This window comes from Macrotis lagotis, chromosome 1 (genome assembly GCF_037893015.1).
Source record: "Macrotis lagotis isolate mMagLag1 chromosome 1, bilby.v1.9.chrom.fasta, whole genome shotgun sequence".
NCBI classification, from domain to species: Eukaryota; Metazoa; Chordata; class Mammalia; order Peramelemorphia; family Peramelidae; genus Macrotis; species Macrotis lagotis.
Window position 1 is genome coordinate 476,039,302 of NC_133658.1, and position 26,864 is coordinate 476,066,165.

Consider the following 26,864-nt stretch of genomic DNA (forward strand, 5'->3'; position numbering starts at 1 on the left):
GGCATTCTCAGACCCCAAGATATATAGGGAATGGGAATGGAACAGCAGCTTAACAGCATGTAATTTTGCCATACCGGGACTGAAGATATATAAGGAATAGACTAGTAGCTTAAGGGCATTTGCGCAATATTTTTTCTCCATTTCTATCAATGGATTTTGCCTTTCATTAACCAATTCATAACCCACTTAGTCACGGTAAGTGAATAACCATGTCAATAAAAATCCAGAGTTTAGGTCCCAGAAACAATTGGCTTTTATGCTAATCAACTCAAAATTTCTTGAGCAGGACAATCATCATGATGAAATTAACAGCTCCTCCAGTCATGGCTGGTATATAGGGACTTTGGATGCTAACCCAATAAGCAGATTGAAGTGATTACATGATGATTAGCTCAGACAACAAAATAAAAAAATTAACCATAGTTCTTTTCCAAGTTCAGAAATTGTACTACAGGAAAGACAATGGCTATAAATACTAATGATTCTTTTTCACATTCTTAGCTAAAAGCAGGCAATTCAATCTTCTGTCAGAAATTAACACAGAATGGAGGTCTCTCATGTACTCAAATTATGATATCAAACATGTTACCTTAGAAATGATTCTTCCTAACAGGACAAAATTATAAGGAGGTAGAGAAAAAAGGATAGATTATGTTAACCTCCCATTCTTAAGATATAGTAAGGAAGCTATTAGGTTGTCAATCTTTCCCAAAAACAGGAGCTAGAAGATTGTCAGCCACATCCTTCCCTTCTCAGTTTTTCCTAATAGAATTAAAATTACTTCAGAACTAACTTAAATCCCAATTTATTTCAAAAGTAGTATGACAATAATGAAGAGACAAAATAGTAGATGTAGAAGAGAGGTAAGAAACTGAATTGAGGAGATTATTCTATTAAACAATCACAATACATGATTTGAGAGTTGAAGAGGACATTAAAAATCATCCACCTAAAAAAATTCAACTAAACTTTTTGAAAAGGAAAAGCAAAGAAAGATGAAATTACATTCCCAAGATGATCACATACATTTAAGTGGCAGAACTGGTACTAAACAACAAATCTCCCAACTTCCAATTCTCTGCTCTTTCCACAATACTAAACATCTATTAAATAGTAGCGAAGTTAAATAAAATTTATTTCTCCCTCTTTATGTTCTTATTGATGAAAACGACTGAAATGAACGGTTGGTTGGTTCTTGTCCTTCCTTAATGAAGATCAAAATTACATCACTATGTTTACCGCCCTTATCTCTCTGACTTATAATTTATGAGTTAGTTAAATTAGCCAGCCTGCCTGGTCAAATTGCTGCACCCAAAACCATGTGGTCATTAAGGAATTCTTAGCTACTCTCAAAATGACTAAAAAATGAAGTATCAAAGGAAAAATCAAAAACCTTAGGAAAATTAGATCATCTTCCTTTGTATATACATAGCCTGTATATGACAAGCTATCTTGAGTCTGTAAAAGTAAATAAGAATCTTAGGTTGCAGTTTATAATATCAGTCCCTTCACTTTTTCATCTCATTTTTCAAATTTGCCTTGAATCTCTTAATGTTATGTATTTCTACAGTAACTTACATGTGCCTCTAACTTGTTTTATGTTACCAGAAAGAAGCTGTAATTGTTATAGCATGCTGGAACTTATTAAAAAATATTTACAGCTGAGACTTATTGAAGGTTCCATCACTGGAGTCCTTAGAATTATAGTCCGATAAATCCTCATTGACACAGCAGTATTACATTCCTAAGTCTTGCCCAGAATTACACTTGCACACAAATAGAACAGATTATACAGTAAAAGTAAAATGTTCTATTCCATCTGTATTATGGAGTAAACAGGTTGCTACAAATCTTCTTGTCTGGTCGATTTTTAACAGCATAAGAGATTATAAAGTAACATGCAAGTCCCACAATAGAAAGGGTATAATGATTTAATTCAATACAAACAAATGAAGCAATTCCTACTTCTAGTTTGTAAAAGCTAATAAAGGAACCTGTATTACTCTACAACACATTTTAAGGCTATAAGAATAGTTAGTAAATTCAATAAATGCTTTATATTGACATTCTATTAATTGAATATCACAGAATTACTGTGAAGGAAGCACTTTGCAAAGTGAAAAATGCCACATTATGTTCTTATCGCTTATTATTCTACGAGGATCCATAAATATATTTTACAACACTAAGTATAATGTACTGTAACAAAATCAGATGCATTGGTGAATATTAATATCACTCATAATTTGAAATGTTTTCAATACAATCTACAAACTCCAATTAATATGAAAATAAGATTTTTTTAATGTGCTTGACTGCTAAAGGATAAACAGAAATGCAGTTTCATCATCCTTTAAAATATAAAGACAGGAGTTTCGGGATCACTGGAAAAGCCTTTTATTTCACCATAAAAATGCAAACTGGAATAAACACAACCTTTTATAACCCAAAGGTTACAACTACTTTAAAGTCTTCCTGAGCTTCATCTTAAGAAGCAAAAGATTATAAAATTTAACAAGTTTGCAGCCTTGAATCTCTTTGAAACATTTGCCAAGTAAAAATAATTTAGCAAAACAGCTTCTTAAAAAAACCACGCACACTAATTTGTTCTAGAAACAAAAGTTTTTAACTTTTTACTCTCAATTATTTTAATTTGTAAAAAGTCAAGGTTTCAGAAGCAATGGAGCATCTCCAGACCACTCTGTCTCATACTCCTACTTACTGGAATCCTTAAAAAATATAGTGCATTTGTGTTTTCAATTTTAAACGAATTCTACCTACATTTTATTATATATGGCTTACTATGCCATGATCATTTTGTTCCCACATCTTTCCACCACCATCTCCATGTTTTTGAATCAGTTAAATATAAAATGAAATCAAAACTACCAAGGTTTTTTTTTTTTTCTTTTAAATGTCCTATAAGTTTTTGTGGTTGTTCATAACATTTAACATTTGGCAACGTATCTCAAGTTCAATTAAATTTGCCCTTTTTTTCTGCAGTACATGTTGACTTAATTGAGTGCATCAAGAATTTTGCATACATTTATGTAATAGAGCTGAAATTCTTAAAACTGTCAGTCTATACATTTCTCCTGATTAAAAGAGGACTGATGACATTAAAGCTATCAGATCAAAATATTTAAAAAGGAAAAGGAGAGCTAATGAAAAACAAATTACCAACACAGTTGAAACTGAAGCACAAATAATTATGCAATCTTAAAAAAAGAAAATAAATTTCCAATGTAATTGTGTTTCCTTTCACAAAAGGAGTTCACTTTACATTCATTAAGCAGAGACTCAGTTTTCTTACGCTGGTTAAGAAGCCAAAAACTTCAGAACCTCTTGCTGGTCCTGGTCTATCCTGTATGTGGGGCCTTAAAAAGGCAGAGTCCTTTACTACCTGCTCCAAGTACTTCTGTGCTTGCTCAGGGATCGGGATCTCCCTCGCCGACTGCGCTTCCTACCCACACTTCTTCTATCCCGGCTTCTATCCCTTCTACTATATCTGTCTCTGCTGTAGGACCTCCGATACCGAGACCTATCCGGGCTTACACTTCTTCGATGAGGACTATAATCCTTGTAAGAGTGTCTTCTATGAAGTCGTCTTTCTTTTCTTTGTCTTTCATCCTCTTTACTTGCCTCCCTTCTATGCTTGCTCCTATCCCTTTTATGTCTCTCCTCAGTACTTCTGTCTCTACTGGACCGGCTTTTTCCTTTACTTGGTTCTCTATTACATTTGTCTTGTTCGGAAGATGAATCTTTTTTGGGTATGTTCTGATCACAATTAGATGTACCTTTTTGTTGTTGATTATTGGCAGGAATACAAGAGAGTACACCTGAACATTTTTTTTCTGTACAGTTTTCACTTGTAATACAGTTAAGTTGCTTACTTTCTTTGCATTGAGCTTCTTCACTTAAGTTGCCATTCACATTTTTGGAATTAAAATTAATCTCCTGATTTGATAGCATTTCTCTTTGACAGATCTGAGTTGGCTGACCTATGAGGGAATGCAAGGAGGTAGAAGTAACACAGCTTGAAGACACAGACTGTATAATATCTATAACAGGTTGTAAAAGGGCAGAATGAGATGCCACTACTTCCTCCTTAGTCTGCTGTGTCTCATCTATTTTCTTGCTCAACAAAATATTTAATAGCCTCTCTCTTAGTTCTTTTTCTTTTCTCTGGAGTCCTAGAGCTCGCTCTTTTTCCTCCTCCACCCGTCTAAGTTCAGCCTCCTGAAGTCGTCTTCTCTCTTCAAGTTGCTGAAGGCGAATTTTTTCTTCTTTTTGTTCATGTTCTAGTAATTTTACTGCCTGAAAAAAATAAAAGAAACTAAATTAGAAGACAAAAATTATTCTAGCACCTAATGTTAAGAAGATATTTGTAGAGATGTATTTTGAAGAACAAAATTTATTCAGTGGCTATTTACTGATTTTAACAAATGCTGTCCAAGAGAATAATACAGTAAACACAAATGTTTACAAATCACCTGGTTTAAATTGAGCTGATATCAGCACTACAATAAAACTTAAATAATTCCTTCTTTCCCTTCTGAAGTATGTGTTTTCAAGCTATAAGAATATTATTTAATAATTACTTTCAGTTGCTGCAAAAAGTAATTACTTCTATACCTAAATTTTCCCAACTATGTGCCACTATAGCAGATCAAATCTGTTATGTAAGAAACATTCATCAGGGGAAAAAAAGTTTATAAAAATGGGAACCTAATAATATAAAAGCATTGGGAATGCAAAGTGTTCTTCTTCACTATCTCAAATGCCTGAATATAAATAAGAATTTCTTTTCCTTAATGGAATCTTTTAAATTATTATAAAATGTATAATGAATTGAGACAAAGCAAGTGAAAATTTCCTAAATGTTAGGAAAGGTTGAAATGGAGGGTAAATTATCTTCTTGTACAAAAATATTTCAGAAAATTCTATAATTTATCCACCCTAATGTTTCATGTTATCAAGGAGGATACAGAGATGTAAGATACAATCTACCTGGAAAGCCAAGGGTTTCCACAGATTAAAAAATGTAAAACTAGCTAGTCTAGTCTATGCTCAGTAACACTAAGGGGTACTAAAAGCTAAGACCAGCTAGGCAGTTCAGTGAGCTTAGAGTCAGGAAGACCTGAGTTCATAAACCAGCCTTAGATCTTACTGGTTGTGTGACCCTAAGCAAGTTACTTAGCCACCCTTTGAATTTGTTTCCTCAACTGTAAAACAGGGATAAAGACAGTCTCTACCTTCCCATGTTGTGAGGCTCAATGAGATCCTATTTGTTAAGCACTGAGCACAGTGCCTGACCCATAGAAGGCAATATTAAAATGCTGTTTATCATTTAATCTTCATTTTCCACCTCATCATCATCGTCATCTTCATCATTATTACTGTAGGAATTTCGAAGAGAAGAAACCTAAACAGGAATGGAAGGAGCCCATCTGGAAGTGCAAACATTACCTGCTTGGTAACTGAGGAAAAACTATTGAGGAAAAACAACAGATATTCTCCTCCCCACTCAAAGAATTTAACCAGTTTTAGTAAAGAGTATCCAGGAGTTTTTGTCTTGACACTGTAAAGACTCAGCTATACTACAGAAGCTCAAACATTTGATCTGAATTACCTTTTGTAGGGATCAGCTCCCATAATGCTCTGTGGGGTTTTTTTTGTATATAAAACAAGCCAATACCTAATGCGACTAAATGGTTGTTGGAAGGAGAAAGTAGGGAGGAGGGAAGAAAAGGAAAGGGAAAAAAAAAGGAAAAATAGTCCCACCCAAAAAATAAAAAAAAAACTAGAAATACGTATAGTAGTTCTCTGGAGTGAAGGAGATTACAAATCCACAAATAAGTCAATATACTTTTTAAAGGAAGTCAGAAGAAATAACAAAAATAACATCTAAATACGGCATTTTAAATGGCTATATCTATCAAAGAAATAACTCTAAGGTAGATGCTATCATCTTCCTTTTACATATGAAGCAACTGACTCAGAGGAGTTAAGTAACTTACCCAGTCTAGTGTCTTAATAGCTGTGTGCTAATAAGTGCCAGAAGTATGATTTAAACCTAAGGCTTCTGGACTTCAGGTTCAGTGCTCTATTCACTGTAATTATTCTTGTAGGTTACTTTCAGCTGTAAGATTCCAAGTTTTTAATATGAAAAATCACTATTGTCAGTATTACAACCCATTCCCAAACCTATACAGCAATAAGACCTAAATTCTATTATCCAAGTCCTCCATCTGGGTTATGTCTTTGGCCACATCACTTTAGAATCCTTATCTGTAAACCTACACTCAGTGTTACTTTGAGAATGATTGTGATAAAAAGATGCAAGCTCTATCAAACAAAATACATTATTATCAGATGAATCCTTTGAGCTTCTGTAGTACAGCTGAGTCTTTACAGTGTCAAGACAAAAAATTCTGGTTATTAAAACTATCTGCTCAGGATTTTTTGGTCATTTTCTTAATTACTAATGAGAATGAATCTATTCCAATGGCTTCTCATCCAAAGCTGATTAGATTAGTTATTTTTTTTTAAATTATAGCTGAAATAACAGAGAAAAGAAAATGTTGCTGTCCAGTCTTATCTCTTCATTACAGACAATCCAAAAAAAATATGTATTAAAAACCAAAAGGACACTTGGTGAGAGAGTACTTAATGCTAGCATAGAAGGTCAATATAACATTACCTTTGCTCTGCTTAACAGTTCTGCAATTAATCTTATTGACTGAAGATTTCTTTGAGCCAATAATAATTTTCTCTCCTCTAATTTTATCTTCTCTTGTAATTTTTTCTGCTCTTCTGCTTGTATCTTCTCCAGTTTTTTCTGATTTCGACGAACTTCACGGTCTTTTTGTTTTTGTTCTCTCTTACGTAGCTTCTCTTCCCGTTTTCTTTCTCTTTCCAATTCCTCTAATTCTTTCTGTTTTCTAAGTAAAATAAATCAAATGTTTTGTCAACAAAAAAATCAAAAGTAACCAATATTTCTAGATTGGTCTTTTTGTCAAAACTACTTTCCCTTCATATATAATATACCATAACTCATTAAGTAATCATGAAATTTAAGAATCTGAAAACTGTCCATATGTTCACAAAATGTACCCTACAATAATAACATTCCCAAAGATAAGATTCATTTACAGCTTTAAGCCTAAACTCTATTATTCTTTTTCAAGGACAAAACCATTCTATTAAATATCCTCTTATTCAAAAATTAAGAACACTGACAAGTATAACAAAGTGCAGCACTCTCTCTTAATTGTTATCATCCATTCCAGCCATGGCATTTTTATCTTTATTACCTGATGTCTTAAATTCTTTGCCTTCATACAAACCAGACCACAATCCTGAGCCTATGGTGAAATATGGCAGTTAAAATAATTATCAGTATACATGAATCCAAACTCCTTTATTCACAAGTCATCAGAATGACAACTGAGTTTCTGCTTCAAGTGGCTGTGTTTGGTTCCTGACTTTACACTAAAGTAACCCCACCAAAAAACCCAACAATGACAAGAACAACAAAAAACTTTATTTTAAAATTTTTAATTGGCATTAAGAAAAATGGTACAAACTTTTCGGTATAGCAATTAAGATAAGAGGTGTCAAACGTAAAACTCCCAAGTGGCTCAAACTAGAACAAAATATTAATTAGGAAAATTTAACCAATAAATGGTAGATAATTTGTGTTTTTCTAAGTCAACATGGAGCACACAAGGATCTACTTTTATTTTAATTTGATACTATTAAGACTATTCCTTCATCTACTGAATTCCAACCAATGAGGTTAAATGTTATTACTTAAGTGTTCATGGATATGCTTCTTCATATAATTTGTCAATAAGGTAAATACAAAAGATTTCTGACTGGATCTACTGAGAGTCTGTCCAAAAAAATAATCAGTCTCTCTAAATGAATATTAGAGAATCATGACTGAATATATATTATTCTATTAAGTCACTAAAAAAAAGGAGCAATTGTGGTGTAAAAGTATCTGAAAACAACAATTCCTCTGCTACCAAGGAGAACTGTTTTTTCTATTTCCATAAGGTGACATTTTTAAAATTCTGAGGTTTCATTAGAGATTATTTGTTCCCTTAAAATCTCCAAAACACTTAAATGTTACTTGGTAACCTGTATCACATTCAACAGATACTTAACAAGAACCTGCCAGATATCATAGGAAATACAAAGATGAGCAAGACAGACCCTGATCACAATATGTTATTTCCTTTATTAGACAGTTAAAACTAACAAAAAAGAAATAGTAGTTTCAAAAGTACTGTGAAACATAAAACTTACAAAATACTTTCCTAACTACTATTTAATTTACTTTTCATACCTCTGCAAACTAGGTAAAGTATAAATTATCCCCATTTGACAAATGAAGTAACAAAATGAATGAGATTAAATCCTCATCCACGTGCACATACATAAATGGGAGAAAGAAAGTATTCAAAGCTAGGTCTTTTGACTACACAGTCTGATGCTTTTTTCCAATCACAGGATATTAAATGACAAGTATGCAAGTAACAATAAAGCAAAGTATAACAAATGTCATAAGAGAGTACTATGAGAGATCCAAGGAGGAAAAGAACATATTCAGTTTGGCCAAGGACTTAGAAAAATTTGGCCATGGACCTAGAAAATTTAGGGCTAAGAGTAAGAAAAACTTAAGTTTATACAGAAGAAAGCAAATCCCATCCTGAAGCCTTTGAACTCCTAAGCATTTTACAAGTGAGACCTCAGAATAACAAGCCAGCTATCAGCCAACATTCTCCCTGCTCCATATTCTTATTAAGCATTAAACTGCCTAACATATCTGTTAACTGTCATCATTTCCAAAACTCTAGTCTAGAATTGACAAACCTTGCCAAAACAGAGCAAGAACTGATGAAGATAGGATTTTCATAAAATAAAACTTACAAGAGAATTACACTGTGTTCTGAAAGGAAAAAAATAAATAAATAAAACAAATATTGTTGAAGATACACATCAACCCACTATATTTTATAGTGGACTGCTGGGTGGCATAATAGATAAAGTGCCAGGCCTGGAAGTCAGGAAGATTCAGACTCAAGAATTCAAATCCAGCCTCAGATATTTATTACTGTGTGACCCTGGACAAATCACTTAACTCTCAGTTTCCTCATCTGTAAAATGAGCTGGAGAAGGAAATGGCCAACTATTTCAATATCTTCGTCAAGAAAACTCCAAATGGGGTCACAAAGAGTAAGACACAATTGGAAAACAACTCAACAACAAAGAAAGTAATGAGACTAATAGTGAACTCATTCATATGTGGGGGAAAAAGTTTTCAACACAATCCAATTCATAAAACTGACATAGGTTTCAGGTGTGAATTTATCTAAGTCTCTTTATTTTGTTCTTCTTTCCTCCAAATGCTTTTTTCCTCTAAACATGTCACTGCTGTCAGTTCCTTATGAGGAAAAAAGGTAGAAAAGGATGCAAGGTAAATAATTAACTTTTCTGATACTGTTTCCTTATTCACACCACCACACTAAAATATTAGGATGTTTTATCTGCAATAACTAGAATATTAAAGATTTTCTTTTATTATGATGTTTCTATAGCGTAATAGTAATTTTTGGACCAATAAATTAAGAAAATGAAAGTGAAAACATAAACTCTAAATTAATGATAGATGCTTTTTCCCTATAACTCAAAGAACTGACAATGCTTTCAGTACTAATTTTCAGAGATACCTGGTACAAATATAATATAAATTCTCATCCTGGTAATAAATAAATTTTCAAAGTACTACAGATATTTATAGCCAAAAGTGATAGACTATAATATAAATTCTCATCCTGGTAATAAATAAATTCTCAAAGTACTACAGATATTTATAGCCAAAAGTGATAGACTAGAATAATGAGGTATCTATGGTACATGGAATTTTAAGTCCTGAGTTCAAATTTGGCCTCAGACCCTTATTAAATGTAACCCTAGAAAAATAACTTAAAAAAAATACTGCTTGCCTCAGTTTCCTCAATTGTAAAATTAGAATAATAGCACCTCTTTTGCAGGATGTGAGAATCAAATGAGATATTTATAAGATATCAGCAGTCTTTGGCACATATTTGGAGCTACATAAATGATTAATCCCTTCCACTTTTTGGAAAAGCTGTTCATATTTTCTATTAAGATATCAGTTGCATTCACAAATTTCATTATCTCACAGAAATGGAGAAATCAGACTTATACAAATACAATGTTAATATTCACTCAGACTTTGAAAAATACTTTGTACAGGATACCTCATTTCATATCACTTTACTGTGTTCTGTGGATACTGGGATGTGGGTGTGGGTGTGGGTGTGGGTGAGAGAAAGAAAGAGACAATCTGAAGATTTGTGGCAATCCTGCTTCAAGCAAGTCTACCAGGGCCACTTGTCATATGCTCACATCATGACTGTGTAATTGGTAGTTCTCACAATACTGCAATATTTCAAATTTTTAAATTATTATTTTATCTGTTATGGTGATCTGCAATCAGTGATCTTTGATGTTCCAATGTAACTGTTTTTTAAGTCTCCATTATAAATGACAGCAAACAGTCAATAAATGTTGTGTGTTCTTACTGCTTCACTAACTTACTGTTCTCCCATCTCCATCCCTCTTCTTCAGCCTCTCTATCCTAGTCACAATAATACTGAAGAATATCACATCAACTTAGTTGATAAAGCAGAAGCAGGCTATAAGAGGATTGACTCCAATTTTCAAAGTTCTACTGTGGGTAAAATGCTATCAACAACATCCTATGCCACAGGGAAATCATTTTGTGAAAGGAAGGGCCAATTGATGCAGCAAATTTCATTGTTGTCTCATTTTAAGAAATTGCCAGTCACCCAACCTTCAGCAACCATCATCCTCCTGATCAGTTGACAGTCATCAATATCAAGGCAAGATCCTTGATCAGAAAAAAGATTATAATTTACATGATGATTAGCATTTTTAGAAAAAAAGGTTTTTTATTTTTAATTAAGGTATGTACATTTTTAAGACATTATTTCACACTTAATACACTACTGGTGTAACAAGTATAAATATAACTTTTATAAACATTGAGGAAAAAAATTTGTGTGGTTTGGTTCATTTCAATGGTTACATGATAGTGTAGTTGTCTGGAACCATATTCCACAATATCACCAAAGTATTTTTGTACTTATACATAATTACCACAATCAAAGTAATTTCTCTTCTACTTTAGAATCCCAGACATAGGACTATGCTTTATTTATCTTTTATCCTTCCCCCCCATACAAGGTTCTACTTAATGGTGCACTTAATAAGTGTTAAGCTGAACTAAATTAATTCATAGACTGGTTGAAAATACTGGCTAATTGACTCCAAAGAGATTAAACATCCAGGAGAAATCTTACTGATTCTACCCCATACCCTTTTTAGCTAAGTAATTTATTTTTGCTTAAAAGAATTCTCAGTTCAGAACTGAGCTCTATTTTATACTGATTCTTTGCTATCTGACATGAGGTTCATACCTAATATTGAGTTGTGGTGAGCAAAGAAAGAGTTGAGCAGTGGAACTCAAGAGGGTGGATAACTACACCCTTCATTTTGGAATATGAAATATACACTATTTTAAAGTACTTAGGGAGAGGCAAAGGGAAGATGAAAGAGAAAAGGTAGGGACTTACTGAGCTCTCTCCCAAATCCCTCCAAATACCTTTTTTAGAAAATGCCTCAAAATAAAATTCTAGAGTAGCAGAACCTACAAAATGACTGATGAAACAATTTTCCAGCCTAAGACAACTTAGAATGTCAGCAGGAAAGGTCTGTTGCACCAGAGTGAGAGTAGAGTGCAGTCCAGTACAGACTAAGTCCCAGCAAACCACCTGTGGGTTTTCGAAGTGACTTGAATCAGAGACATCAGTGCTGATTTCTGGAACTCTCAACTCTCAAATACTAAGGTCAGAAGGTAATTAATTATAGAGGTCCCTTTGCTGGCACAGGGGAAGGGCTGTTGCATTGCCACTTGAATCTAGGTTGCAGTCCTGGGTCTCAGTACCAGGGAAAGAAAGAGAACTAGCACACCAGAATTTGAAGCCTTAGGGAAGGTGGGCCCCTGGTCAACAGTTCCAGGATGTTAAAGAGTACTTATAGTTGCTCACAAACCAGAGAACAAAACAGAAAAGTAGTAAACACACCCAGATCATACCACTTTGGAAGAATTGAAGAATTTGGAATTCCAATTTGGAAGAAATAAAAACTCTGAAGTCCCCAAAATTACCTCTAAAAAAATAGCTGCACAAAGATCCCTGAAATTTGGGATAGTATTCCCTCCACTCTTGAAGCAGAGCCCCATTTTAGCATAGAGTTAAAAGGCAAGAAATGGGCTGGAAAAATGAGCAAAAAGAAGAAAGAGATCCTTACTATAGAATATTAGTATGGTTACAAGGAAAATCAAAGCACAGATTCATAAATAGACAAAAAAGTCAAAAGTCCTACTACACTCAAAGCCTCAAGGAAAAATATAACAATTTACAGCCTCAGACCTTCAAAAGGAATTTTAAAAATCATGTTAGAGAGGTACAGGAAAAATTGGCAAAAGAAATGAGAGTAATGCAAAAAAATTATGAAAAAAAAGTTAACAGCTTGTTAAAGGACTACCAAAATAAATTTGAAGAAAATAATACCTTAAAAAACAAAATAGGCCAAATGGTAAAATATATACAAAAAAAAAAGAATCCCTGAAGAGATAAACACCTTAAAAGGTAAGAATTGCATTGATTTTGGTTGTTAAAAAAAACTTTTGTGATTAGAGAAATATAAATTCAAACAACTCTGAGCTATCACTTCACACCTATCATCAGATTGGCTAATAAGACAAAAAAAGAAAATGATGGAGCCATGAGCTAATCCAAACATTCTAAGGAACAATTTGGAACTATGTCCAAAGGCTTATAAAATTATCCATAATGCCACTGCTAGGTCTATATTCCAAAGACATTTTTTAAAAAAAAGGAGGTGGTGGTAGAAGACCTATTTATATAAAAATATTTAAAGTAGTTCCTTTCTGTGGTAATTAAGAGCTGAAAATCAAAGGGATGTCCATCAACTGGGCAATGGCTAAAGAAGCTGAAGTATATGACTGTGATGGAAATATTATTGTGCTTTAAGAAATGACAAACAAGATGATTTCAGAAAAAAACATGAAAAGATTTACATAAACTGATGCAAAGTAAAGTGAGCAGAAGCAGAAGAGAACATTGTATACAGTAACAGTAACATTGTGCAATGAAGAATTGCAAATGACGTAGTGACATAGCTTTTCTCAGGAAAAGAATGATCTAAGACAATCCCAAAGGACTAATGATAAAGCATACTATCTGCCTACAGAGAAAGAACAGATATTATATGAATACAGATTGAAGCATGTTATTTTTCACTTTCTTTCATTCTTTTTCTTTTGAGTTTTTTAATAAAAAAAAAAAATTACTAAAATTAGGACAGCTAGGTGGCACAGTGAATAAAACACAGGCCCTGGAGTCAAGAAGATCTAAATTCATATCCAACCTCCGACACTTAATTACCTAGTTTTGTAACATTGGACAAGTCACTTTAACCAGACTGTCTTGCCAAAGCCAAAAAAAAAAAAATTTACTAAAATTAAAGTGTTTTACATAATTGCACATGTATAACTTATATTTAATCATCATCTTGGGGAGGAGGAAAGGAAGGGAGGAAAAGGATAGAATTTGGAATTCTAAATGTTAAAAAAATTGATTTAACATGTAATTTGTGAAAAAATAAGATATTTTTAAAGAAAATAAAGAACACTAACAACAACAAAATGCAGAATTGACCAAATGATAAAGCATTAGTTATCAAAACTGTCTAGTACTGGCTAAGAAATAGAGTGGTAGATAAGTGGAATAGTTTAGGTACAAAAGAGACAGCAGGAAATGATTATAGTAATCTACTATTTGATAAACCCCAAAACTCCAACTTCTGGGATAAGAACTCTCTTCAATAAAAACTACTGGGAAAAGTAGAAGATAGTATGGCAGAAATAGGATTAGACCAACAACTCACACCCTATTCCAAGATAAGGTCAAATTAGATGCAGGATTTAGACATAAAAGCCAATATTATAAAACAATATTAGGAGAACCAGGAATAGTTTACCTGTCAGATCTATGAAAAGGGAAGCAGTTTATGACCAAAGAGAGAACATTATAAAAAATAAATTGGATATTTTTGATTACATTAAATTAAAAAGCTTTTGCACAAACAAAACCATTGCAACCTAGATCAAAAAGAATGTAGTAAATTAGAAAACAATTTTTACAACCAGTGTTTCTGACAAAGGACTCATTGCTAAAATAGATAGAAAACTGAGTCAACTTTATTAAAAAAAATAAGTCATTACCCAACTGACAAAAGGTCAAAGGATAATATGCAAAAGCAATTTTCAAATGAAGAAATTAAAGTCATTATTGATAAGGGAAATGCAAATTAAAACATCTCTGTGGTATTACCAATTGGCCAACGTAACTAGAAAGGATAATGATCAATGTTGGAGGGGAAGTGGGAAATCTGGTACATATTCATTTTGATGGAGTTGTGAACTGATCCAAACTTTCTGGAGAGCAATTTGGAATTATGCCCAAAGGGCAATAAAACTGCATAGTCTCTGATCCAGCAATACCACTACTGGATCTTATATCCTGAAGAGATCATGAATAGGAATAAAAATCCTACATTACAAAAATATTCATAGCAGCTCTGTCTGTAGTAGCAAAGAATTGGAAATTGAGGGAATGTCCATCAAGTGGAAATGTTTGAACAAATTGTGATACATGTATGTGACGGAACACTATTGTTCTATAAGAAATCATGGGGGAAGGGACTTCAGAAAAGCCTGGAAAGGTTTGCAGGAATTGATGCTGAGTGAGATGAGTAGAATCAGAAGAACATTATACATCTCAACAACATCAGACAATGATCAACCCTTAATGGACTTGCTCACTCCTTCAGTGCAATAATCAGGTACGATTTTAGGGGATCTTTGATGGAGAACACCATCTGTATTCAGAGAAGGAACTGTGGATTTTGAATGAAGACCAAAAATTATTATCTTCAATTTTTAAAAGTTGTCATATGTATTACATAATTTTTCTATCTCTAATGTTTTCTTTCTTCCTTTTGGATGCTTTCTCTCAACACATTCAACTTGGATCTATGTATATCATGGAAGCACATGTAATGACTATATTGCCTTCTGTTGGGGGGGAGGGAGGGAGCGGAAGGAGGAAAAAAATTTGTAAAATCTCAAAACTTTGCAAAAAACAGACTGGCAGAAATTACTATTGTATGTAATTGAAAAACAAAATATTTATATAATTTTTTTTAAAATTCAAAAAAAAGAAAAAACAATAAAATTGACCAAATGGAAAAAGAGGTACAAAAATTCACTGAAGAAAAGAACTCCCTAAAAAATAAAATTGGTCAAATGAAAAAGGAGACACAAAAGCTCACTGGATAAAATAATTTCTTAAAAAATGAAATGGGGAAAGCTGAAGTTAGTAAAATAAGAAATAAAGAACCCACACACCATTTTTCAAAAAAAATTATCAAGAAAAACTACTTTGATATTCCAGAATCAGAGAGTAAAATAGAAAGAATTCACCAATCACATCCTGAAAGACATTCCAAAATGAACTCCCAGGAGAATATAAGCTAAATTACAGAGCTACCAGCTCAAGAAAAAAATGTACCAAATAGCCCAAATGAAACAATTCAAATACCATGGAGCCACAGTAAGGATAACTTAGATTTAGGGGGCTTTTACATTAAAGGATCAAAAGGTCTGAAATATATTCTGGAAAGCAAAAGTTAGAATTACAACCAAAAAAATCACCCAGCAAAACTGAGTATACTCCTTCAGGGGAAATAAATGGATATTCAATGAAACAGAGGACTTTCAAGCATTCCTAATAAAAAAAAGTAAACAGGAAAGAAAAAAATCATAAGGGATTCAATAAGGCTAAACTGCTTGCATTCCTACATGGGAAAATGATACTTGTTAACTCCTAAAAACTTTTTCATTACAGGACTCAGAAGGAGTAGACATAGAAGAGGTATGAGTTGAATATTGGGAGAATTATCTAAAAAAAAAATTATGCACTGGAAGAAGGGGAAAGGAAGAGAATGGTATAAACTATTTGACATAAAAGATGCACAAAAGAGATTTTTACAATGGAGGGAAAGGCAGGGGAGGGAAGCACATGAACCTTACTTATCAGAATTGCCTCAGAGGGTATAACATTCATTTAGGTATAGAAATCTATCTTACTTTACAGAAAAGCAAAGGGTAAGGGATAAGAGAAGAGGGGGGGTTGGGGCAGCTAGGTGGTACAGTGGATAGAGCACTGGCCCTATAGTCAGGAGTAGTCAATACCAAGAAAGAAATTTTTAAATAGGGCACAAGAGTAAGAGAGGGGGAAAAAGTCAAAGACCTATAGATTATAAACAGTTCTCATACATCTTTGCCATATTACTCACCTTAAATGTTATCTGCAAGAAAAAAAAAATGGAAAAAACTGACAATGAATAACATGAGAAAATTAAACTGGTTACATTTTAAATAAATTACCAACTTGTATGCAATTAGACTGACTTGTTTAAACAAAGATCAAAACTAGACAAATAAAAATGAGAAAAAGATTTAAAATTTAAAAATTCTAACCTGATCTATTTGTATACTTTATGAAAGCTCAAAACTGGGAAATTCATTGATTTGGCATCTATGTCAATTACAATACTTTCTTACAGAAGCTCAAATGATATAAATCAATTGTGGCACAATGGAGAAAATGTAGGGTCAGAGGACAATGGTTCAAATTTGGATCTACCATTTACTAGCTGTTTGATGTTAAATAAATCACTTAATCTCTCTGGTTCTCTTTCCTCATCTATAAAATGAAGAGTTGGACTGGCTGATCCCTAAGATCTTGAAATCTAAATCTGTGATCTTATTATCTCCAATGAGAAGAATAAAACTAAAAATCACCTTACTGGAAAAATACTAGTCTACTGGTCAAGAAGGGACAAATGGAAACCATGGGGAACACTAGCTTAGAATATAAACTTGTTTATAAAATTTCAGAGAAAAAGATGGTGAAATTTATGAAAATAATCTCTCAATAAGGCAGGAACTATCAATAGAGAGAAAAATCAGAAATAAAAAGAAAGCTCAACAAGAGACATAACTAAGTAATATTATTTAAGGATATTTAGTCATAAAAACTGAAGGAGAGCAAGAAAATCTGAAAAAAAAAATATAGCAAATTTTTCACTGAAGAAGAATGCCACTCATTGGCATTGATTAAGAGTTGAACTCTTAACATCACTTTGAACAGTCCCAGATGTGTTATAGAGGAAGTGGAAATGGAACTGAAAGGAGGGGGGAAATGAGGTGGACTAGGTCAAGTAGGTAAACATGCACATGCATACACACACACACACACACACACACACACACACACACACACACACGATTTGGGCTTAAACCAAATTAATTTTGGTGATTCCAAGAAATCAATTCTCAAAACATCTGAAAGAGAAGAAGATAAACTCTTATGGGAATAGAGAGAAAACACTGCCCTTGTTCTTACTCAAATAAAAAGGACAAAAGAAAAAATATCAACTACCTACCTGTATTCTTACTTATCCCATCTCTACAAGAACTTATGAAAATAATCTACATACATATTAAAAGGCATCTTTGACGGAAGTTATAAGAAGGAATCAGGAAGACTTTCACAAATATTTTATAGTAGATAACATCTTTAATAGTCACAAAAGACTGAATAAATATAGTGAATACAAAAATCCCATAGTTCTCGCTATTTGATTCAATAGAGGAAAATGCCACTTTTAAAGTCACTACAAGGTATATCCCAAGCAAAGATCAAAATAATCTGCACAATTATAGATTATAACAGAAACAATTGACAACCCTCTAATTACAAACATCAAAAAAGACCAAAAAAAGATTTTTCAGTGTTTGCCAATATCAGATAGTAGTACTATTACACTCAAAATAGAAACAGGGACCATTAAACTGTTCATAAAGATTCCAGCAGAAAACCATACATTACATACCTATACTGTATTGCATTTTTTATATATTTTGTTAAATATGTCCCAAGTATGTTTTAATCTAATTATGGATATATATATATATATATATATATAGTGAAGTCCATATTGCCCCTCTTTGTGAATGATACTGTACTGGTTCTATCAAGTCCTAAAACTTTGAAAGGTTTCTTAAATAAGATCACAGGAGGGGCAGGTAGGTAGTACAGTGGATAGAGTATTGGTCCTGCAGTCAGGAGGGCCTGAGCTCAAATCCCATCTCAGACACTTAATAACTGCCTAGAGCTGTGTGACTTTGGGCAAGTCACTTAACATTGCCTTAAATAAATTTTTTTAAAAAAGATCACAGGAACTCAAAAAAAAAGTTTAGCCTATGGCTAATCCATACAAAGGATCCAAAAGTACCTATATTGTAGATACATGTTGATTTGAACTTGTCCAAGAATTGAATAAGAGATGAAAGTATGGCTAGATTGCATCTGAGAAAAATAAGTGCTTTTAATAACCACAAATTTTTCAAAGAAACAAAATCCTGGGTTTTTTTAAACAGCAATTATTTTTGTGATATTATATGGCTTTAAAGCAAACAATAAAACAATGTACAAAGAATTAGAATTAAAGTTGTGAAAAACCCTAAACAGAAATAAAGAATTATGCAGTGGAACTGAATACAATATTACGTATTACAAATTATGTAGTGGAAGCCAGAGGAAAAGACATCTTTAGAGAGATGAATAACTAGAAAAGGAGGTGAGCTAGTTATAGTCAAAGTGAAAGATAACTAATAGAGTCTATATGCTTCATTAGGATCTGTGAAATTTCAAGAAAATTGAAGGAAAACCCCCCTGCAGGTTGAGTGGAACCCCTGAGAAGTCACAGACAAGATATGTTAAGATGAGAAGATATAGGTAAGATTTTTATCTGTGCTTTTACAGAACAAGCCATATTGATGGGTTCACTGACATCAAAGTAAAATATGATCATATTATTGCAGAAACCAAAAGAAAGTTCATTGAAATGCTTTTATTTTGGCTCAATAAAAAAAAAATGCTAATTGGTCCAAAAGTGGACTGAACTGCCACAAAAAGCCAGTAGCACTGGAAGAATTTTAGCTAAGGCTAGATGACTATCAGAATTGCCATAGATGGGGGCTCTACCATTCAATATCAAAGATTTATTTAAAGAACATCTAAATTACCTTTAAAACTATAATTTTAGAATCATTAGCTAACTTGTTCAAAGGCAAAAGACAACTCATTTCTATTAACTAGACATCTCCAAGATCTTTGACTTTTTTGGTAAAAATCAAGTTAATATAATTGTTTATATATTACATATATATATATATATATATGAATGATGTAAGGTAATGGATATAAAATGCAAAATCATTACTAAAAAAATTTTTTAAATACAACTTAGAAAATTAATTTTGGTACAAGATAAAGGCATTAAGGACCAGGAAATGTCTCCTGTACAAAGTAAGACTTGAATTTTTGTCTTGAAGGGAGCCAAGGAAGCTAAAAGGTAAAAGTGAAAAGAGAATATTCCAGACCTGAGGGTCAAGTAGTGCAAAGATTCAGATTTAGGAGCTAAATACCACGTACAAGGAATAGTAAGCAGGAGCGGTGATGGTGAACTGAAGGGAAAAAAAATGTAACAAACCTGAAAAGATAGGAATGGCCAGATATGAAGAGATATAAATACCAATAAATTTATAACTGATCCTGGAGAAAATAGAAAATACTTAGGGTTTATTAAGCAGGACTGTGACATGGACAACTGCACTTTCAGAAAATCACATTGGCAGTTAAATGGAGGATGGATTCATAAAGTAAAGAATAAAGTCTTTCACCTAATCACAATAAATCAATTATAATCAAGTAACTAGCATTCATGAAGCCTATCATGGGCCGGGAACAAACTCTAGAAGGAATAAAACAATCCCAAAATACAAGTACATATTTAGAAGTATATTAAAAATATATTTGAAAAGAATATATGTGAAATAATTAAAATTTAAGGTACTTTGATAAGGAGTTTATTAGGAGAGATCAGGATCTACATTGTTAGGGAAGAGAGATTCTATGAGATCAAAGGCATGAAAGATGTCCAAAGTAAAGGCAAGAGAAAGGACATGGAATGTAGTGCTGAATATAGAGAAATAGAAAATCAATTTGGCTTCATCACAGAGCAAGGGATTAGAAGAGGCTGAAAAAAAAGGCTGGGACAAAGGGTGAAAGGCTTTCAAAGTTAACCTTACAGATTTATATTTTCTCCTGGTGACAAAATCTTAGTTTAATGAGCTGGATAGTTACATGGTCTGATTTGTGTTCAAACAAAATCACTTTGGCAGCAGAAAGGATGATAACCTGAAATGAGAAGACTCTGAGAGAGATCAATTAGAAGGCAGTTGAAATCATCTAGGAGAAAAGTAATGATGGCTTTGAATAGTCTCAGTTTTCTCGGTAAAGTAAGAGGTAAAGTCCTTAAACTGAGAGAGAGAAAGGGCAAAGGGAAGGTATGGGAAGATTAATGAAAGAAAAAAAAAAAGATTTAGAATAGTTTTAGTGAGAAGTGAGATGAGGAAGTGACTAGAGATCAAGAGAGGGAGAGCATTAATATGAAAAGGGATCAGTAAAGTCTTCTTGTAAAAGATGACATTTGAAGCAAGAGAATCAGGAGCCTTTTATGTTTGATCCTGGAAGTGATCCTATTAGTGTCAGTGAGGCTCAATCCAATGCAATAACCCTCTCTAAAGTATCTATATGCAAAGTTATATGCTAGGCTTTTAGGGTTACAGAAAGGCAGGCATGGCACAATGGAAAGAGTACTCAATTTGGAATCAAAAGACCTGGGTCTCAATTCTAACTCTGCCACAACTACCTATGTGACCTCAGATAAGTCATTTAACCTTTCTGGGTCTCAGTTCTCTTAACCATAAAAAGGAGCTATTATAGATGATCTCTAATGTACTTTCCATCTCTAAATTTTTGAAATGACAAGACAAAAATTTAACTACTCTCTATATCCTATCACCCAGTTCAATTGCCCTACTTAAAAAATTATAAAAGCTTCCATTAAACAAAACTCAATCTAGTCAGACAAGGTCATGATCTTCAAAAATATAACCATACAGAGCTAATTTTTTTAAACAAAATATTAACTTAAAACAACAAATGATATTCAGTAATAAAAAATATAAATTTCCAAAGCCCAATTTGATTTCTAATTGAACCTGTGATTAAAAGGGGGAAACCAGTAACAGAGAAGCACCTTTGCAGAAAATTTTTATAACACCAGTCTCCTCCTGTGTCCCCAATGCTTAAATGTGCCCAACACACAGTTGACATTTAATAAATGCTTGCTGATTTTCCTAAGACATATAATTGATTCAAATTTATAAAAATAAGAGCTATCCCTCAAGGGATTGTAAAAAGTCAGTTTTCAGAAAAAGAAATAAAAGCTATCAATATCTATATGAAATATGCTCCAAATTACTAATAATTAGAAAAATAATAAGTAAGCAAGAATCTACCTCATACCCATCAGACTGGCAAAGTTGACAAAAATGTGAAAATGAAATGCTGGAGGAAACAGCAGGAAAATAGGCAAATTAATGAACTGTTCAAGGAACTGTGAATTGATGCAATCTATAAACAGAAAGTAATAAAACTGTACCTAATTACTTTGTCTCAGCAAAACCACTACTAGGTCTAAACTCCAAAGGGATTAAAGAAATGGAAAAGTATTCAAATATAGAAATTATAACAACTCTATTTAGTGATAAAGAACAAATTATGGTATATGAATGTAATGGAATACTAGTGTGCTATATAAGAAATAAAGAAGGAGGGGCGGCTAGGTGGCACAGTGGATAGAGCACTGACCCTGGAGTCAGGAGTACCTGAGTTCAAATCTGGTCTCAGACACTTAATAATTACCTAGCTGTGTGGCCTTGAGCAAACCACTTAAAACCCATTGCCTTGCAAAAAAAAAAAAAAAAAAAAAAAACTAAAAAAAAGAAATAAAGAAGGTGATAGCTTCAGGAGAACCTGAGAAAATTTGTATGAATTGATACAGAACATATACAATAACATCATCATTATAAAGACAAATAACTTTGAAAGACTCTCTAATCAAAGTCAAAAAAAATAAACAAAATTCATTTTTTGACTCAGGTGATAAAACTCTTATTGAGTACTTATTGAGACATTTTTATTTTGGATGTGGTCAATGTCAGAATTTGTTTGGATTACTATACATGACTGTTACAAGTAGGTTCTTTTCCATCAACAGGAGCAGGGGAAGTGGGAGAGAGAAAATATTTGTTGATTGAAAATAACAAAATGTGATTTTAAAATATTAAAGTGTTTTGTTTTTGTCAGCCTTCAATTTTGCTACATTTTCATAATTGTCTCAATTCTCTGTTAGAATGTATATGAAAGTACAAAATGGCCAGGATACTGGATTTTTTTCATTACATAAATAAGTGATAAAAGAAAATTAAAATCCTACAAAAATTTCACAGAGCCAAAGTTTAGTGATAAACTATCACATTTACATCTCTTTTCTGAGAGGGAAAAAGTATTAAGAGGTATAGGCAGTCAATTTCTAACTTGCAAACAGATTTGATTCAATTTATCTCAACAAATACTTGTGAAGATTGTTTACTTTATACAAACAAAAGGGATCCAATGAAAATCTATCGTACCTGTACTCAAGGAGCTTACATTCTACTGGGGAGGATACAAGTACCAAAATATATACATTTTCCCAATGTTCTAAATACAGCTAAAGTCCTAAACCAGTCCACAAAAATTTCACCCATAAATAAAGATACCAATGAACCTATTTTTTTTTTTTGTTATGGGGAAAAAGGCATTCCTAGCTCTAATTTGGTAGGCTTTAGGAAAATGTGTTCCTCTTACTGTACTTAATGGGATTTTTTTGAGGGAATTATTTTGTAGGCAATACAGAAGCTCCCTAACACTGTAATTCTACTATAATGTACCAAGAATCCAGGTTTGCAAATTGGAAAGGCAATGAGGCTGATTTAGGATATCAGTTCTGATTAGTAAGGAGAAAAGAATGTAAGAAGGAAAATCCTAAGACTCGAAACAGTGAAAAAAGAAGTCCAGTGGTCATTCACAGAAATCAAGAAGGGGTTCTAGTTTTGTTATGCAAATTGAAAGTACAAGCAGTAAATGAGGGAAATGGATTCTTACCTTTCTTCTTCTTTTTGCCTTTCTTCAGCTTCTTTTTCTTTACGTTTCTGCTCTTCTCTCTGCTGTTCAAGTTCTTGAAGTTTCTGCCTTTCAAGTTGCCGTTTTTTAATTGAGGCATCACTAAGGTGTTTAGTTGAGTCAAAAGAAACCTTTCCAAAATAAAACAGGGAAAAAATAGGCTAAATGTCTCATTTTTAATTATCAAAGTCCATCCTTCCATTTATTTCAAATGTTTAATTCAATGAATGAAAATCAAACAGAGAATTTAGACTTTTTGGGATTTTACTAGAACAGCTAGTTAACAACAGTGGATACAGCACCAGGCCTGGAATCAGGAAGTCACACCTAGCCTCGGACACTTACCATTGAGTGACCCTGTGTGTCACTCTACTCTGTTGGCCTCAGTTTCTTCATCTCTAAAATGTACTGGAGGAGAAACTGGCAAACCACTCCAGTTAACTTTGCCAAGAAAACCCCAAGTCTCATACACAACTGAAGAACACCAGACAGAGGATTTTATTGCCTTAAGTTTGCTTTCCCAGTTTCCAATAAAATATCTTTAAAAGACCTCTTTTTTTTTCCATCATGGTACAATAAAAAAGTATGCTAGTTTTGGAGTCAGGACCTGGGTTCAAAAAGATTTGATTTCCTGATCTCTGGACAATTCCATGAAGCATTCAGTGGCAGTCAAAATATGAATCATTTTAAAACTTTATTAGTTTAGATAGCCTACTTGAGGATAAACTGCTACAAGCTATTAAAAAATAAATAAAATAAATAAAAAATTAAAAAATATATGGCCTGGGGCAGTTAGGTGGAGCAGTGGATAAAGCACCTGCCCTGGAGTCAGGAGTACCTGGGTTCAAATCCAGTCTCAGACACTTAACAATTACCTATCTGTGTGGCCTTGAGCAAGCCACTTAACCCCATTTGCCTTGCAAAAACCTTAAAAAAAAATGGCCTAGTGCCATTCCAATAAATGTGAATTCCATAATTGATTGTAATCTAAGGAAATATTATTATACGAACCATCCAATTTCTAGGTGAAGATGTTTACCTGTTCTTTAATTTCTCTAGAATTTTTTCTTGAATCTGAAATCAAGGCTATAGATTGGCCACTTTGAATTTTTCAGTATTAAAAGTTATGGAAAATTAAAAGCAAAAAATATTGCAATTTCTCACCTTTATATTGCAGGCTACTGCTTTGCCATCTTCACCTTTATACATTAGTTTCATACCACGCAAGGCATTCATAGCTTTGATAAAGCCAACATACTCTTTATACTGAACATAAGCTTCAAAATTCAAATGTCCACCAAAACTAAAAGTATGAAAATTTCTGCCAGTCATTTCTTCTCTATAAGGGTCCAACATTGGGATGTCCACATTCCGTATTTCTCCAAATGTCTCAAATACCTTAATGAGAACTTCTTCATTTGGTTTTTCTGAGCCAGATTCTTTCAATGCAAACCATTTACAAGGTAGTCCTTCCAAATGAATTGTGTCTGGTCTCTCTCCTGGCAGAGTCTCATTCATATCTTTTGCATCACGGAAAAAGGAATCCCAGTCATGCCGAGTTGGAAAATCTATTTTAAACTCAGCAGCCCGAACTTTTAAAATATCAGAAAAACCACTAAGCTTTATTGTTTTGCCATCAAGACATGCAAGAAAAGACTTAACCAAACTTTTATTTTCAACTTCTCCTTCAAAACGGATGAAATCCATAGTGCTTTTAGAAATTCGAAGAGTGGAAAATTGATGACTCTGTACCATTCCTTTCAATCTTTCCATCACTTCCCAATTAGAAATGGATTTTCCAGGTTGCTTCAATTGTGGAAGTGCCACACTAATTGTCATTTTTGTAATTGGCTTGAGGTATAATCCATATAAACTACAGAGTTCAACTGCTTCAGATGTATCATGAACAATCGTAGCAGCCGCCATAGCCAAAAGCTAGACCTAAAAAAAAATTGTCAAGATAGCATACTGAAAAAAAAAAGTTACAACACTGACAGGCATTCCAAACTTGAGCAACAGAATAAATGTTTAATCGTTTTTTTAATTCCTAACAGAAAATGGCCGAACACCTGATTTTACAATTAAGTCATAAACAGAATCAGAATTCAGCCATACTAAAAATTAATAGAATGGGTTATGACAAACCTCAAAATTAAAATCATCAAGTTACTAAAAAAGACAGTCAAAAACCATGAAGATCATAGGATTCAGACTAGGAAGAGACTTCCAACATCAAATGAGACGATTCACTGTCATTTCACAGACTACGGAGGCTTTAAAGAGTTTTCAATCCGCCTCAAGTTCATAGAGAAGTCCAACTGGAAAGCCGAGTGACTCTGACTGCATAAAAGGGGATTTTCCCACTACATTCAGAAACCTCTCATTTTAAGAAAGTCTTTTCATCTTGACTAAAATTAAAGCTAGGGAATGGGGTTAGATGTGGGGGGGGAGGGAAGATAGGACTGATTCAAGAGGAATTAAAATCATTTTTAAAAAAAGCATCGGACCATTTATGTTACTTAAAACCTTTTACCTGCCTCGGTCTATTCACAAGAGTTCAGAACCATTTTGACAAACTTATTAAAACCCTTCTAAGCTACAAAAGTCCAATCAAAAACTCGTTTTCTAAGGTGAAGGCGTGGAGGCCAGAAGGGGCCGGAAGGGCTCCGACCCCCCGGGGGACGGGCGCGGCGGGGCTCCTGCGCCCCTACAGAGTAGCTCAACTTGGGCAGGAAACGAAGTCCTGCCGGGGGCCGGGGGCCGGGGGGAGGGGCGGCCCGTGCCCTCCGACCGGGCGGCGGCGCCCCAAGGCTCGGTCCGCACAGGCCCGCGGCGGGAGGGGCCCCCCATTGTTAGAGCCAAGGCATCGGAGGCCCGGGGCAGCGCGGCCGCGGGCGCCCCCAGAGCTCTTCCCGGGGCGCCGGAGCCGGGCCACTGCGCCAGGCGGGTCCGGGCGGGCGAGAAAGCCGGCGGCCTGGGGCCGGGGGAGGGAGAAGCCACACCTGCCGCCCGCGGGGCGGCCCCGCGTCGGAGCTAGTGGGCCGGAGCCCAAGCCGGCGGCAGCCGGGCCGGGGCAAGCCCGGAGCAGCTCCCGGCGGGTGCAGCTCGCTCCGCGCCCCCCCCCCCCCCGCCCGGCCCGGCCCGGCCCGGCCCTCGGGCTCCGCGCGCGCCCGCGGCGGCGCGGAGGGGGGCGAGCCTCGGGCGCGAGCCTCGGCGCTCCCCGGCGGCCGCGGGGTCGCGCGCGCGGGGGCCGGGGGTGGGGGTGGGGTGGGGAGGAGGCGGTTGCCAGGAGCGCGGGGGGAGGGGGAGGAGAAGGACCAGACGGGGGGTGGAGAGCGGGAAGGCGGCCGAGGGGAGGCGGGCAGTCACCTGCTCTCGGAGTCCGCGGCTCCGGCTCCTCGGCGGTCGGAAGCTGGCTGCCCTGCATCCAACCCTCCCTCTGCCCCCCGACCCTCC

General features: G+C 34.6%; 1 protein-coding gene across 4 annotated transcripts; it reads right to left on the reverse strand.

Annotated features, from left to right (window-relative positions):
- Positions 1-3,188: 3,188 nt before the first annotated feature.
- AKAP17A (A-kinase anchoring protein 17A) lies at positions 3,189-26,864 on the reverse strand. 4 transcript variants are annotated; one of them, XM_074213644.1, is made up of 5 exons: positions 26,778-26,864; positions 24,573-25,349; positions 23,391-23,539; positions 6,704-6,944; positions 3,189-4,317 (listed from the first exon to the last, which is right to left on the reverse strand). In XM_074213644.1, the coding sequence occupies exons 2-5, from the start codon at positions 25,332-25,334 to the stop codon at positions 3,400-3,402; spliced, it is 2,070 nt and encodes a 689-aa protein (XP_074069745.1). In that variant the 5' UTR covers positions 25,335-25,349; positions 26,778-26,864; the 3' UTR covers positions 3,189-3,399. The 4 variants fall into 4 exon arrangements, with proteins under 4 accessions (XP_074069745.1, XP_074069747.1, XP_074069746.1 ...); XM_074213646.1 differs by lacking the exon at positions 26,778-26,864 and adding an exon at positions 26,411-26,429; XM_074213645.1 differs by lacking the exon at positions 26,778-26,864 and adding an exon at positions 25,942-26,341.

Coding starts and splice junctions, on each gene's coding strand:
- AKAP17A (XM_074213644.1), bottom strand. CDS start 25,334: ATGGCGGCTGCTACGATTGTTCATGATACATCTGAAGCAGTTGAACTC. Junction 23,540..24,572: donor CAGTAGCCTGCAATATAAAG/GTGAGAAATTGC, acceptor TATTTTGGAAAG/GTTTCTTTTGACTCAACTAA. Junction 4,318..6,703: donor AACTGTTAAGCAGAGCAAAG/GTAATGTTATAT, acceptor TATTTTTTTCAG/GCAGTAAAATTACTAGAACA.